Consider the following 17144-nt stretch of genomic DNA (forward strand, 5'->3'; position numbering starts at 1 on the left):
ATCACTTTTAAACCCTAGGTTAGTCATTCTTGAGTCCTCATGACTCAATCTTACCCAAAAACCCCCAAAATCACCAACAATGGGTTTTGTGTTCATCACTAACCCAAAACCCTAACCCTTAATCAATTAAAATAAGGAAATCAAGATTACGACTTACCACCACAATCAAAACGTAGCTATTGACTAGATGAACAACTTTAATACACGCGCTTTGGCCCAAAATCAACTTCTTCCTCCTTGATTTGAGCTTTCTCTCTCTCTCAAAGTGTTTCTCACTCTAAAATTGAATGGGAGAGATGATAAGGTTGGTGGATGTGAACTAAAGACTCCAACCAGCCTTTTAATGGCTTTAAATCCGGCCTCAATTGAAAAGACCAAAATGCCCATGTTCAAGTTAAATTAAAACAAAGAATCAGCGTCTGACAATGGTCGCGTCGCGGCCCCCTGCTGGAACTGATTCTGGCAGCTTTATAATATATTCACATTTATGTACCAATCGAACTTGGATCTTACATAACACACCCTTTAAACATTATTATTTTTGTTTAACTTAGTAACTTTCATTCTAATTTCCTTATACTTATTTTGTGAATCTTATTCTTATTTGTTATAATAGATAGCATTAATTACGCAATTCAATTTTTCTCTTGAGATTTTGGTACTCCAGCTAATGGGAGCACGTTACATGGGCAAGTAGCATGTCCTTAAAGTTGAGAGCAAAGTGAGTCTTTTTTCATATAAAATTTGGGATATTAACTAATGCTTAACGACAACGGACAATCATTTATAATAGAATTCATGAATTTCATGTTTCATTATAGTCCATTTGGTGTTAACGGATAAGCTTTTTCCTGTTCTGGATAGCATATTTAGTAACAAACTATAATGACTTTACAGGTATGCATTGTTATGGAACAAATGCCTCGGGTGCTTCATGCTTGTGGGATGCCATCAGAGGATGTCGACTTCATCAATTCCGATGGCAAAACGATGAACATGCTACCATGAGAGGTTAATTCACCTTTTCACTTTCGTATCATTAACTTAAAACACACTTCAAAACGGTGGCAATAAAGTATAGATCTTCATTTTCTTAATAATTGTAACTTTTTGTGACTCGGTGATCAAGCAAATCCACGAATGACATTATTTATGGGTAGCTCACGAGGGGCAGAAAAATTGGCTTGTGACTTAAACGGTCGAGATAAATTAAAAGATGCGGGATTCGACTGGAAGATACTTGGACCCGATGTTCACGAGGTTCACTTTTTTGACAATTTTTAACCTATAAAGTACAAACCTTTAGCATCTATAGATTTCTTTTTTGCAATACCAACCAGATAACCCAATTAATCTTTGGGTGAATAAAGTTGATCATTATTAAAATCTATATGACAGACAACTATTAAAGCTTTCCATTTTGGTGTCAACCTGGTAACCCTGGGCATAAGTGGGGAGATATTACTAAAGTATTGGAAGTAAACGAGCTTATTGATAGTCAATTAAAAATCAACAATAAAAGTATGTTGGTATGGTTCTTTAAGAGCTGTTACTTATGTGGTTCAATGGGGCATAACATGTTTGCTTTTTTCAGAGAATGTAGATAAAACTACAATCTGCTCCAATGGTTAATCATTTCAAGAGGGTTATTGAGAATAACTATTGGTATGAATATGTCATGGCTAGGGCTTCCTATAATTTCTGTGTTCTTAGGATTAGATTCAATTTTTTTTTCTTTATTTCATGATATGATTAAGTCATTTACATGCTACACTTATATTATGCTAGAGTTCATAAGAATTGAATTGAGACATGGTAGTTGAATGTTGTACAGTGTGATAATAATAATAGGCACATTAATACATCTTGGAACTAATCAATCAAATAATATATTTCTTGATGAGATGAAATTATTTGATGCAGAGTTGGGCCGACAAGAAGCTTCTATGTTGTTATTAGGCTCAGGGGTGCTGCACGGCCCAGTTGCTTATTCATTTGTTAGGCCAGGATCGACTAGCAGAAGCTGGAGGCTGGATGAGTCTTGCACGGATTGGAGTCTCAAGTTGGATAAAGATTGAAGTCCTATTTTTATGCTTTTGAGCTTTCATTATTGTTGGTTGTTTTGCTAGACTATATAATGTCTTTTGTTTTAGATTATAACTCAGTTCTTGAAATAAATGGGTTACATAGGCTAAAAGTTTGTACCTACTCTGTTTGAATGTATAAACTTCATTGGCATTTGATAAAAAGTCTTGAATCATTATTACAACAATGTGATGTCATCATAATCATATTCAATATGGTTGCACATAATTTACAAAGGTGTCATACAATCCCGGTAGGCGAGGCCCAGAGCAAGGAGACAAATTGTGATAGTATAATATGGTTGCCGTTATTGTGATCGACATCAGATTACATACCTACATGTTAGCCTGACATTCTTAATATTTCATCAAGTATATGGTTGTGTAACTTAACAATGTTCAAAGTTAATATTTCGTCAAGTATATGGTTGTAACTTAACAATGTTCAAATATGTTATATCAAAAATGTGATTTTAATTATACTTATCTTAGACTTTAGTCAATTTGATACTATTTTTATGGATGCAACTTTTTTGCCTCATAGGTTAGTCACTCTGATACGGAGTAATATTTAAAAATATGTTGATTGTTTAAGGGGTTTGCCAACTTACATTTTGTTGTAAGGGTTGGATAGACACACTTTCGATGCATATTGTTATTTTTTAGGTGAACCCCAAGTGAGCAACCAGTTTTTTGGATGCGGTCTTTTACATTAACGAACATGTACATTGATGATCAAGTTCTTTGATTTTGAAATTTGGATCACACCTTTCGTTTACTAATATTGAATCATCCATTAGTACATCATTAATTCTAATTTTTGTTTTGATTTTGTCAACTATACAACCTCATTATATGATTTCGTCCGTTAACTCGCAACCAAACAAATACTATCATATTAGTTTATGGAGTTTCAAATTTATTCTAGATTAGTCTCATAAATAAGTCCCACAAATTCATGGGCATTAAGCTAGTTTATATAAATAAATAAGTGTATTTATCATCATTTAAAAAATATATTTTTTGAAAGTCAAACTCCTGATTAGAGGGGCTCAATGAACTTTTAATTTAGAAAAATGATAAACGTAGCTCTAAGAACTACGTTTAAGCATACACAATTTAATTTCATATTTATAACTCAAACCTGCTATGAATAATATTAATACCAAAATTATATAAGAAAAGTCGATATTAAGAAAAGGATTTTGGTAACGACAGCCCTTAAGGCTGTCGTTAACGTGCTTTATTATTTTGTACAATGTGACTAGAAAGCTCTAAGTGACTAGTAACCGCTATGTACCAATTATAGCAGTACAGTACCGGTATAGTACGAGTACGATATCAAGAACTCGGGTACTAATGCTAATCTCTAGTATATAATTTAAAGATTGAATTAGCAATCATATTTTTTTTTGAACAGCAGTACGGGATCACCCAGGGAGGACTTAATTACCCACACGTTCATCTCTTATAGTTGCATAGCCCACCCCGAGTGCTGCTCAGGAGAAACCCGGCCCAATCCGAGATTCTGAGGGCATGCGCGGTAAAACCCCCTTCCCCCATTGCCCTCGCAACGCGATGTGCAGAAGGCACCCATGGGTGAAATTCAAGGGTAAAGGGGCAACCTTGTGTGCAATGTTCCACCCCAAGAGAGTCGAACTTCTGACATCTCGCTAAAAGAGGCAGACCACTATCACATGAGCTACAATACAAGGTTGAATTAGCAATCATATTAGTTTGTGTTATTAATGAAAATGAAATCTCAGACCCATCATTTTGCATAAGTTCATAGTACAAAATTAAACATGTTACCGGACGAATTCTTAGTTAAACAAACTTATTTCCTCATTCTCATTCTCATCAAACTAACACCCCCTAAACACTTGCATAAAAAAGGCTTAAAACTTACATGTAACTGTATGTTGAGTAAAGATTGATAATTGCATGATTCAAATGTGACATAATTAAATTAAAAGAGCCTCCTCCACAGATAAAGATGTCTCTGACGCAACTCTTCCGGCAATCAAAACTTTAATTTTTTTTAGGTTTAACTTCAACATCAACAACAGCTAGTTAGAAGCTATGATGCCATAAGGTCACTCGCTTTTTACTGTTGTTTCCCGCTATTAGGTTATATGTTCTTTTTCTAATCTAGTTACATCGCTCTAGCACGGGTTCCCTAGCAGGGGGTAAGCAAGTCTATCGAGATGTTCCCTCCAGAGAAGAGCTTGAAGAGGGGTCATTCCTAGGTAATTTTTCCCCCTAAAAACAAACACTTAAATACAGAGTTTGCATGCTTAATTGCCTACAAAAAGGGCCCATACAACTTATATTTCTAGAGGTTTTTGTCATGTTATTACAACCTTGCAGGTGCACTACAGTATCTGACTTTTACACGTTCGGACATCTCATACGATGTGCAGCAGATTTGTCTGTTCATGCATGATTCTCGCGAGCAGGACCTACATGCTCTCAAACGGATCATACGCTATATTCAGGGGACTACCGATCTTGGTCTACCGCTTCATGTGTCTTCTCTCACCACTTTAGCGCCTACTTTGATGCTGACCGGGTTGGTTGCCCCACCACCAGACGCTCCACATCTAGTTATTGTGTTTTTCTTGGCAACAACCTTCTCTCATGGTCTTCCAAGCGGAAACTCATTCCCTCTCGTTCCAGTGCCGAGGCAAAATATCGCAGGGTTGCAACTGTTTTTGAGGAGACTTGCTGAATTTGTAACCTTCTTCGTGAGCTTCAGTGTCGTCTCACTTCAGCTACACTAGTCTATTGTGATAATGTCAGCTCTATTGAGTTTGACATCTACTTCGTGAGACCTGGTTTCTTAGGGACATGTCCGAGTTTTACATGTTCCGTCCAGATATCAGTTTACAGACATCTTCACCAAAGGACTCTCGTAAGCAATATTTGACGATTTTCGATACAATTTGAGCGTCCGATGCATTCCCGCTCCAATTGTGGAGATGTTAGACTAGCTACTTTATGGACCTTGTTAACCCATGTCTTGTTATTATTATTATGGAAATTATATGGAAATCACAATTCAACATTAATGACCTTTTGGGTTAAAATGTTATACAAGGTTCATGTGCAGATTTTTGAACCTGGTTTGCTTTTTTTTTTCAGAAGCTATTTATTGTTTGCTAGGGTTTGAAGTCATGACATAAGTGTAATGGCTTAAGATTGATGTTTTGTGTGACTGTGTGATGATCTTATCTGGGTCAAACAATGGTCATTTGTGAAGTGCATTGTTTTGGTAATGATTATTGTCATATATACTTGAATCCTGCATACTTTGGTGTCATTTGGTTGTGTTTTGAATTACAAACTCATACGGGTAAAAAAAGGTATCAAAATGAGCAAATGCTGAAATCAGGTCCCAGACGTAAGTTGGTTCGCGTGTCGGTGTTTTTGGGCCGTTAATGAAATACATATATACTAATGGTCAAAGTATGGGTCTTAGAGTCTTGTAATACAAATTTGACCCATTTAGACACTTTTTGACTGACCTTTTGTAATCAAAATGATATCAGTTATTTTAGTGTCATTGTGCAACAATCACAACTGTTGGAACAGATATAACATATTCATCAAGGGCTGTATCTGTTCCTTATGTATATATATACATTCAATACAGGAGATCATGACATAAAAAACACATAAGTACACTTCCAGATTCATCTTCATTTTATTCAAATTCGAAAGATTCAAGTTCATTAACAACCATCTTATCTTATATTATATATATATACAAAATCTAAATGTAATATGAAACCCAAACAAAAGAGTAGACACGGAAAACATACTTGCATCTGAATCATGAGCATACCAGAAAACAACAAAGGATATATATATATATATATATATATATATATATATATATATATATATATATATATATATATATATATATATATATATATATATATATTATATATATATAGTATATAGTCATATACATCTCACACCAAGAATTTCAATAATTCTTATTATTATTGCAACTCTCTTTCTTTAGCTAACTCTTCCTTTGGTGGGTGTTTTCATTCGCGAATCAAAATTTCTCCCATTCGGTTGTAACGACTACTGGCCACTTCATCGAGTCGCGTTGTTTTTCCATAGGCGATATTAGTTTTTGCTCAAACGAAATCCTATTCACATGTTGTTGTAATGGGGCTCGTACGACATTACTCTGATTAACAATCTTGCTATTTCGAATCTTCAACTTATCAAGAACTTCTATATAATTCTGCACTCTTTTTACCTGAGATTGAGTTAACCATATTAATTAAAACTGCAATTTTAATGTTACTCCGTTACGTTATTGACCATTAATAAAAATTATATAAATGAATTGAGTTTTAAATGCATTTTCATTCATATAATTTTCATCAAATATTGAATAACACAAATAAAATTATTTACAGTCAAGGTTGATAAAGAAAGACTTTGAAAAATCAATAGTGGACACTTATACTAAGTCAGAGCTTATCAATAGGCTTGTAAAGTACCTGCATTCTTCTATGCAATTTCACATCTCCTTCGGCAACAATTCCGTCCAGTTTGATCAATTGCGACATTAACAACTCGATCAAATTCAACAACACTTTTTCTACTACTTTCTTCCCTCCATAAATCTCCATTTCCAAATTAGCAACCTGTTCATTTTTTTATATATGTTCAAGTTATCAGAATTTGTGTTAGTGATTGGTGAAGTGAAAGTGATGTAGATCACAAAATTTATTGACATACATGTTTAATTACCTGCTTAACAAGTTTATCAATTTCTGAACTGATCTCAAGTATCTGTCTTTTAGATTTATCCATCTTCGCATTTTTAAGATCGTCAACAAGTCTTTTTTCTTGCCTCATTACATCAAGAAACAAAACCATTCTTGATCCATCGTTTACACCCGCTACGTCTAAATACGTCTTCGAATCTCTTTCCTTGTCTTTATATACCAGTTTTTGATCCAAAGGGTTTAATCCTGTTGGCCCTGCCAGCATTTTCTTCAATTCTCCTGCATACCATAATCCAATTTCCAATTATCAAACATTGTATATATTGATCACAATTATATCATATCAATAAGATTATTAAGTATTTTACTACTTCTACACTAACCCTGTACCATAAATATAGGGATAGTTAGTACAAGTGTATTAAGGGGAAATGATTGGTGCAGTAAGTAGCACTTGGCAGTTATGCATATATCATAAAGTTGATGGATCAAAGTTGTAATTTATATTTTATGTTTTGCTCCTTTTATATTAAGTGTCCGTTACTAAATTTTCTTTGGTTTAGTATAAATCAATGAATTTTTTTATTGTATTTTGATAATTTAATAATTTAAATTTAATAAGTTAATACTGAATGAGGAATGGAGTTCAATAATTTAATTAGTAGTTACCTTTCATAAATAAAATATTTTGTAGGCACATTAAAATTTATAAAAGGAACAATTAAAATGGAATGTAGAGAATATATTTTATATTAGGAGAATATTACATGTAAATTTTAGGGCTATGTTTAAACATATTACGAGTATATATCTAGATTTTTTAATTGTAACTTAAAGTTACAATGAATAAAACTGATATCAAGTTTAAATAAGAAAAACAATATTCAAAAATATTTATATTTTATAATTAATTCAGCTAATTTATATTAAGCATGTTTACCCGATTCAGAAGTGATATGTACACAACATTTTTTATTTGTAGATATTCAAATACATTTTAAAGTGTTGTACAATACAACACTGTAATATATAATTGATTGTGTACATATAAAAAAGATTATATACATATCCTCACCCTACTCGATTACGTATGTAATTAAACTATATTGAATGGAAATTAAATTACCAAAAGTTGCTTGAGATTTAATGTTGACTTCATGATAGGTAGAACCATATTTGACTTTGACTTTAATAGTAGGTACTATTGTTTGACTTTGATTAACATCTGAATTCCTCTTCTGTACCAACATTCCGCATGGTCTGAGTTCCCAAGCATCCCTACAACCGCCACCGCCTGTGGTGGAAGCTCCGCCTCTCGCCGCCGCAAGTGTTCCAAGATTTCTTGACTTCACTCCCAACATATCCTTGTTGTAAATTCAAGTCAAAATGTATCACTAATATATATGGCAATTTCAATGCACCCCACAAGTGTAAAATGTAAGAATGAAGGGTTTAAATGTTGAGAAGTGTTGATGAAGTTTTTGAAAACTTAAGATGGAGGAAAACTATGAATGAAGAAAGAACAAAGATTCTGTCCCACTTTTTTAAGCACACCGTAACTTAAACTGATGAACAAAGCAACCAAAATGGTTTGGTTTGAAAGAGGGAAAAACACATAGTCTTGGACACTAAATTTGTGTAATTTTATTAATTGCAATGATCGATAAAATGATAATGATGAAAATAGAAAAAGGGAAATGCATGTATATATAGAGTAACAAGGAAAGAATAAAAGGAATGGCCGTGGAAGAAATGGTGTCCACACTAAAATGGATTTTAATATTCAATTTCTTTGGTGAAAATAGAAAAAATTTGAGTTAAATATTTATTACATGCTAAACATGTATGAGTATCATCAAAGTATCAAATAAATCAAATTTTGAAATTTGATTGTTATCAAATAAAAATATTTATGGTATAAACCGTGTAGTACTTGACTTTTTTGTTATTGGTAGATGTTTTAGTATATGATATGAATATGAATATGAATATGAATATGAATGAATATGAATATGAATATTTTTTACTATTTAATATCAAATGAACGGCATAATAATAAATTGACCTGAAATTTTTATCATACACTCCACGATTGTAAATATGTACATATTTACGACTTAATTTATATGTAACTGATACATCTGGAAACTTAAATGTTCAACTTTTTTAATTAAAAATGTTACTCCGTATAACACTTTCACTTTGGTTATCTCTTTATGGTTCTTAGTTTAATGAATCACATTATACACGTTTATCGAATTGATTGATTGCGTGAAACTTACTCTTTCTGTATTTAAATACCAAAAAAAATATTACTCGTATTATTTTGTTTCTAAGGTAAAGTGGTTTGGCCTTTTAAGGAATTTAATTTAAAAGTTATTTATATTTTTATATTTTTTATATATAAGTGGATAAAGTTTTGAAGACATACAAAAGTTGTTATGTGTACAATTTACGGAAGGAAAAAAATACGGAGTATGATTCAATCACGGTTTACAAAAATGAAAACATACATGTTCCCGCGGGACAAAGATGATTGTTAATTTTGGATAATATCTCTAACTTTTGGTTAGTATAATCGTATTCACCTCTACTTGATAAAGATCATAATTATCATAAATTATCCAAATATAAAAGTATCTTTGTCTCTAAACACCACGCATTGAGAGAGATTAAATTAATAGTTTATACATTGTTGACCTTGTTTGCTTCTTCAACAAACAGCACACATGTATTAATATTACTCCGTAATTAATAATTAATTAAATTATAATATAAAATTAGCAGCAACAACAAAAAAAAAAAAAAAAAAAAAAAAAAAAAAAAAAAAAAAAAAAACCAGCAAAGATTGAAAAGGACAAGAAAAAGAAGCCAGCTGCGTCCTTCTCTACTTCCGATCATTATCTCCAAAATATATATGGTTCAGATTTTCTAATATTTTTTGATTTGAAGTACGAGTAATTAATATTAATTTGAATTTGATGAAATCGTTTATTTGTCGTTGTCCAAATTTGTACTCCCATCTCTAAAACAATTCGAAAATGAACCATTTAAGTTAGTAATTAACACATAATTGAGGATTAAACTGATGTAAATTATAACTTGTTAAAATTAGAGATTTTTATCTTCCTAGTTTTATATTATCACTAAGGGTATGTTTGGCACGCTAGCTTGTGAGAGCTTATAAGAGCTTATATTGAGCTTGAGCTTATGATTTTAATAAGCTTCAAGTCACAAGTTTTGTTTGGTAAACAAAAAAAGTTGAGCTTAAGAAAATCATAAGCTCTTAAAAAATCAGCTACTTATAGGGTGTGTTTGGATGAAATTAGTTGCAGTTGGAGTTTGTAGCTATAGCTGGAGCTTATGGACTAGAGCTAGAGATGAAGCTTATATTTAAAGTTCGTAGCTGGAGCTTATTATTTTTTATAAGTGTTTGGTAAACTAGCTGGAGCTTATTTTCTAGTTCATAAGCTCTACTTTTTTTTTTCATAAGCTACTACAAGTAGCTTATTTTTTTTTAAGAGATTATGATTTTCATAAGCTCTACTTTTTATGTCTACCAAACAAAGCTTATGACTTGAAGCTTATTAAAATCATAAGCTTAAGCTCCTATAAACTACCATAAGCTCTAATAAGCTGGTGTGCCAAACACACCCGTAGTAGCTTATGAAAAAAAAAAATAGAGCTTATGAATTGAAAAATAAGCTCCAGCAAATATATCAAACACTTATAAAATATAATAAGCTCCAACTACCAGCTTCAAAAATAAGCTTCAGGTCCATCTTTAGTTCATAAGCTCCAGCTCCAGCTAGTTTCATCCAAACACACCCTAACGGTGTTTTTGGCACACTAGTTTATGAGAGTTTATGATAATCTATTGAAGCTTGATGTTATAATTTTAATATGCTCCAAGTCATAAGCTTTATTCTATAGATATAAAAACTAAAGCTTATAAAAATCATAACCTCTTGAAAAATTAGCTACTTATATTAGCTTATGAAAAAACGTAGAGCTTATACAATTGAAAAATAAGCTCCAACGAGTTTATTAAACACTTATAAAAAGTAAAAAGCTCTAACTATCAGCTTTAAAAATAAGCTTCAACTCATAAGCTCCAACTCCAAATAATTTCATCTAAACACACCCTAAGACCAATTTTAAAGCAACGTTATAGTTGGAAACTAATGCCAAAAAATCCGACATGGCACAATCTGACGCCCTTTGAAGCCATTAACGGAGCGTCAGACTCAGACCTGATGGCGATGGGGGCATGGGGCACTAGTCACCAGGCTGATGGCGATGGTGGCATGGGGCGCTAGTCACCAGGCTGAGAGATATTTTTTGACGTTTTATTATTTTTCAACCAATCATAATTGAACACTTATTATATATACTATTAATTTCTTTTTGCCCACTCTCCAACTATATTTTACCACATCAACAAAAACCTTTCACTCACTCAAGTTAATACACACAAATATATTACTTTCACTCTATGACATTGTCACGTCACAATCAAAAAATCAAAAAAAAAAAAAAATGTAACATCTGTTATGATAAAGACAAATCAAGTGGATGATCAAATTCACGGATAATGATAAAGCAAGTGGATGATCACGGATATTACTATTTCACCTATTTGCACAGTAAAATTTGTAGTATAAATATGTAATCAAATGTAATCACTCAGTGCACCATTCTTACATATATATGAAATATATACTCCTCTCTCTCAATTACTATTCTTTAATATTTAAGTATTGTATAAGCTTAGGCAAAAGGTAGTAATAAACTACTAAATTACAACACGTTATCAGCACGATTATCTCAACATTTATACTTAATATGGTTGGCTCTGCCACCTAACTAACATATGGTCGGTTATACCACCTAAATGATATATGGTCGACATTGTCGCCTAATTTACATTTATATTATCTAACATTTATTCATGTATACTAACATTTACATTTATGTTATCTAACATTATTTATGTATACTAACATTTACATTTATGTTATCTAACATTTATATTTATGTTATCAACCATCTATTTATGGTTACTTACATTTATTTATACACCGTCATATCACCACCGGAGTAGCTACCTCACGGTTAAAATATACACAGTTGCAGCTCCATAGGACGATCATGCTCTTACCTGCCGCCATCAATATAAGGTACTTTTGGAATCAAAACCCATATGTCGATTCTATTTTTTGACTTGGTTTGCTCCTAATCTATGATCTGCTCAAGTTTTGTTTTGTAATTTGGTGAGAAAGTGAAAGAGACACATGAGAGAGGGAGTGAACACCATTCGGAATGTAAAAAGAAAAGACATGAAACTATTTTATGAATTGGATAGTGGTGGTTTTTATAGGTATATATGTAGGTGTAATATTATATAGTAATAATCTATACCAATAATTAAGGCTAAAAGAGATGGTGAGCTGTCAATAACAATAATTGGATCTATATCTTAAAATAATCTCATGACTTGAAATGATAGGGATGCCACCATATAGACTTTAGGTGAGTAACGAATATAATTAATTAATTAATTGTATAGATTAAAGTACGGTCGATAAACATATAATTTATAGTAATAAGTTAGAAATAACGTATTCATCAATATATCACTATAGTTTAAAGTTATACTGTCGGAATTTGCTTAAGAAGGTTTTAACTTGTTTCATGAGATACTTTTGCTATAAATTTCGGAAAAGAATTTATTTATTGAATTCTTTAAATTAATAATGGTTTAAAACAACGATTCACTCAAGGATGATTTTCCCTACTATATTGGTCATATTAGGTGTCATCATTGTTTTTAATATACCACCTAAAGTTTCTTTATTCGATCATTCCCTTGCGGTTTTATTATTTATTTGCCATTATTATGTTGTTTGCTACTTATTGATTCTAATTTATCATGTTGATTTTTCTAATAATAGAAAATGTTGAATTTGCAAAAGCTTAAATTTGTTCATTTGGAATCAAGTGGAAACAACTACTTGCCATGGGCTGTAAATGTAAAAAAAAAAAAAAAAAAAAAAAATCTTGAATCAATGGGTATTTTAGAAACTCTGAATGAAAATAACAATTGTTCCGAACAAGAGAAAGCAGTAGCAAGTATTTTTCTTAGCAAATATATTAACGAGTCCTTAGAATCTAAATATTATATGATCTAGTAACGTGGATCATCAGTCTAGTATTTCTTGAATACATGAACATCTTGTTTAGCTCTACAAATAAGTCTCAAAAGAAAAGAAAACGAGAGTGAATCTGTTGAAAAATCTTGATTAAATAAACCCTGAGCTACCTTGAGACTTGAATGGTTTGAATTTTCTAAGATTCCTAGCTTGTTATGTATCACTCATAAATAAATGGTTTTAGACCATAACGCATATTTTTATTAAGTGTTATCTTTTATGTACTTCAGATTGTAACTTGTTTGCAGGTAATATAATTTGATTATCTTGCTGAAATATAACTCATTATTTGCATATCTTATTTGAAATTTTAGTATGAATCTGTAACAACCCAACCAAATATCCAACTGAAAACAGCAAACAAATTATTTTTTTTTATTTTTTTTATTTTTTTGTGTCAGAAGGGTGCGCCACGCGCACCAGTTTGGAGTGCGCTGCGCGCACAAGCTGTTCCAGCTTCTATCTGGTTTTGCAATTTTTCAAAAAAAGATCACCCACTTCCCGACGTATTTAGACGAAACGATTTACACAACATGTTATAATATGTAAAACTAACACATTTCAATAATAAAAAGAGTTTTACGACACCGGGCCCACATATGCCCAAAATTACGAGTTTCGTACAAAATACTAGTTTCAACCGAATTACTTTAAATTCCAAACGACACTAGAGCATGATGTTTGGGGGTTAAACTACCCAAATCTCGGTCAAAATTCAAAAGTCATACGTCCCAAAGCTTCTTCTAACATAACGAAGCGGGATCACTAATCCGCGACTAACTCACCCCCATGACAATGTGGTGTCTTGAACACCGCGACAATTCCACATGTCAATCAACCAATGAGTGGTGTCTTGAACACCGCAACAATTCCACTTCCAAATAAATACACCGCACATATATCAATCATTCATTCAAGTTGGTCAACCAACTTATTCACCATCCACGTGCCATTTGGCCCATAGTGCAAACGCGACCCATTTGCACCATTCATTCTAACACTAGGTCGAGATTATGTCAAATCCTTACCAACAATTCGATTATGGTCTTAATACACCTTTTAACACAAGGTTATCCCCTTTTCGCACCCATTAACCCACTTAGGTCATCAAAGACTCATTTGACCCATTTCAAGGTTAACACACTCATTTGGGTCACTAACAAACCCAAATACTCCCATTCACCTTAAACACTAAGGGTGCTAGTGATTAACTACCATTTAAGACCCATAAGCACCTATTAACACTTTGAAACTCTAGGTTAGTCATTCTTGAGTCCTCATGACTCAATCTTACCCAAGAACACCTAAAATCACCAAATATGGGTTTTATGTTCTTCATTTACCCAAACCTTAACCCATACATAAATTAAAGTAAGGAAATCAAAGTTAAAACATACCACTACATCCAAAACGTAGCTAAAGAGGATACAAACAACTTTATAACTCGAGCTAAGACTCAAAACTAGCTCCTTCTTCCTTTGCTTGAGTTTTCTCACACAAGAATCTCACTCTCTTTCTAAAATTGAAGGGGATAGGATAAGGTTGTTGGAATTGGAGTGAATGACACCCCAAGATCTGATCTACTGTGTAATGACCCGAAATTTTTCGACCAAATTATACTTATGAGATTAATATTTACATAAATTAAACCATACCAACATGATAAGCAATCCAAATTGTTGAGACTTGTGTTTTTGAAAAGAGTTTTACACAACGTTTGACCGTCCAATATGACCGATGATATCACGAACTATATAACATACGATAATTATACGTTTGTATATATATATATATGTATTTTTATATATTTAACATGATCTAAGGATGGTTTAACATCTCATTGTGTACTAATGACAATGAGTTATAAGTATATTTTGAAACTACTAACTTAAGTTTTCAAAACGATAACTATACGTAACATTCTTTGATATATATACTTATAATATATAATGCTTATACACGTATCGTATATATAAATATTTAATCACTTTTTAAGGACTTAAATACATAAAACAATATAAGTATATTCACAAAAGATAGCTATATTTGAATTCTCGTTCCGTTTCCTCAAGATTTCTATACGTATATCTAGGGTATATGTACCCATATCATACCTAACTTCTATACGTATTTACTATTGGTATATACACATCAAATCAACATCCTAATCAACATTATTACTGCCCTAGATATGAGGTAACTAGGATTTGTCAAGTAGTATGAATTATTAGTAAGAAAATAAAATTAGGTATCCTTTTCTTTCTTTAAAAACTAAAAACGTTTTTATAAATGAACACCATTTCTTCACTCCATTTTCTCATACCTACACCCTCATTTCTCTCTCAAAATACTCCTAACTTCATACTTGATCATCTCCAAGCATTTTCCCCATCATTTAGCTTCAATTACAAGCCTTAAACACCATAAGAAAACTCTTTCAAGAACATATCAAAATAACCACCCATTTGAAGAAGTTTACTTCCAACCTTTTGATCTAACTCCACCACTCTTTGATTCCAAGATTATTTCTTATCTTTTGCAGTAACTTTGTCCAAGTAACTTGAGGTAGTAACCTTGTTCATAATCTTATTCAATTCATATTCATATGGCTATCTTATTTTGTGGTATAAAATTTTAACAACAAGAACATAGTTTGAATGATTTCAAACTTGTTCGCAAACTAAATAGATCCTTCTAACTTGAATTTTAAAACACTTCAAGACCTGTAATATATCATAATGATATGCTAACTTAACAAGATATAACTTGGTTTTACAAAGAACATCTTAAAAACTGAATCTACGTCGTCGGAGTGCAACCGGGGGCTGTTTTGGGTTGGATAATTAAAAACCATCTTGAACTTTGAATTGGAAGTTCATGTTCTGGAAAAATGATATTTCTTATGAATATGTTAACACATAAAAATTTCATGATTTAACTCAAAGTGTAAGTATTTTTAGAAAAATGATCATTAAATGTTGTTTTTATGATGGAAAATGATCACTTTCATAAGTTTCACCAAAGTTTGACCTATAACCTATGATTTCGAATACAAACTAAGGTATTTTCAGTTCATATTCTTAAAATTTGACTCGATCCAAGGAAGTGGCAAGTTGAACCAACAAAAACGGAGTTGTAATGAAGAAACTACGACTAAAACAAGATTGGGTATCCGAAGCTAGTTTAGCTACGAAAATATTTGGAGAAAAAGTAAATTAATCATATCTTTTCTAATTAATATGATATTTTATATATAATTACTTATGATTTGATTTTATATATTTCAGGACCACCCGTAAACAACACGAGAAGATTAATCATAAGACCTCATGATTGTACGCAACACGTCATTTGACAACACGGTACTTTATGTACGCAACACGTCATTTGACAACATGGTACCATGGGTCGAGATTAATTCTGATCAATACGAATACGATGGGGTCTTTATTTATTTTATTTAAGCAACTAATTGTAAACCACTAAAATCGGACTGCTAACTACGGACTAAGAAAATATTAAAAGTATTAATAGTGTATATATATGTAACGATTACTTAAAAAAGAAAATATGTTGATATATTATATATATGGTTAGGTTCGTGATATCTATCGGAGACCAAGTCGAATTAAATACCTTCAAGGCAAAAGTGAGTTTCATTTGCTCCCTTTATATATATATTTTTGGGCTGAGAATACATGCGCTGATTTATAAATGTTTTACGAAATAGGCACAAGTACTAAAACTAATTCTATGTGGGTTTAAACCAGAAATATACCCTTAGCTTGGTAACATTAAACTACTTGTCTATGTACGGTAGGCGCGAATCCTAAAGATAGATCTATTGGGTCTGACAAACCCCATCCTGACTATGAGATGCTTTAGTACTTCGAGGTTATTTTAAACACACTTGATCTGGTGTACTTCAGAGGGTAAAACATGAACGTTAAGGCTTGTTACCGGGTGCCTACAACTTATAGAATACTTTTATACACTTGCGAGTGTACGGATATTTATATAAACTGAAATCTTGTGGTCTATTACTATTACAGAAATGATGGATTATGATAAACTAATGAACTCACCAACCT

General features: G+C 32.1%; 1 protein-coding gene and 1 long non-coding RNA gene across 2 annotated transcripts; one reads left to right on the forward strand and one right to left on the reverse strand.

Annotated features, from left to right (window-relative positions):
• The first annotated feature begins 647 nt into the window (after window positions 1-647).
• Window positions 648-2231, forward strand: LOC139863068 (uncharacterized). The gene is made up of 3 exons (XR_011764391.1): window positions 648-721; window positions 898-1011; window positions 1924-2231. It is a non-coding gene; the product is annotated as an uncharacterized lncRNA (long non-coding RNA).
• A 3778-nt stretch (window positions 2232-6009) lies between these two features.
• On the reverse strand, window positions 6010-8497 carry LOC139863076 (BAG family molecular chaperone regulator 1-like). The gene is made up of 4 exons (XM_071851723.1): window positions 7968-8497; window positions 6864-7120; window positions 6611-6757; window positions 6010-6363 (listed from the first exon to the last, which is right to left on the reverse strand). Exons 1-4 carry the CDS (start codon window positions 8200-8202, stop codon window positions 6154-6156), a joined length of 849 nt encoding a protein of 282 aa, XP_071707824.1. The 5' UTR covers window positions 8203-8497; the 3' UTR covers window positions 6010-6153.
• Between the last annotated feature and the right edge of the window lie 8647 nt (window positions 8498-17144).

The sequence above is a fragment of the Rutidosis leptorrhynchoides genome, chromosome 1, assembly GCF_046630445.1.
Source record: "Rutidosis leptorrhynchoides isolate AG116_Rl617_1_P2 chromosome 1, CSIRO_AGI_Rlap_v1, whole genome shotgun sequence".
In the NCBI taxonomy this organism is placed as follows: Eukaryota; Viridiplantae; Streptophyta; class Magnoliopsida; order Asterales; family Asteraceae; genus Rutidosis; species Rutidosis leptorrhynchoides.

Coding starts and splice junctions, on each gene's coding strand:
- LOC139863076 (XM_071851723.1), bottom strand. CDS start 8,202: ATGTTGGGAGTGAAGTCAAGAAATCTTGGAACACTTGCGGCGGCGAGA. Junction 7,121..7,967: donor TAAATCTCAAGCAACTTTTG/GTAATTTAATTT, acceptor TATGGTATGCAG/GAGAATTGAAGAAAATGCTG. Junction 6,364..6,610: donor AATTGCATAGAAGAATGCAG/GTACTTTACAAG, acceptor ACTCAATCTCAG/GTAAAAAGAGTGCAGAATTA.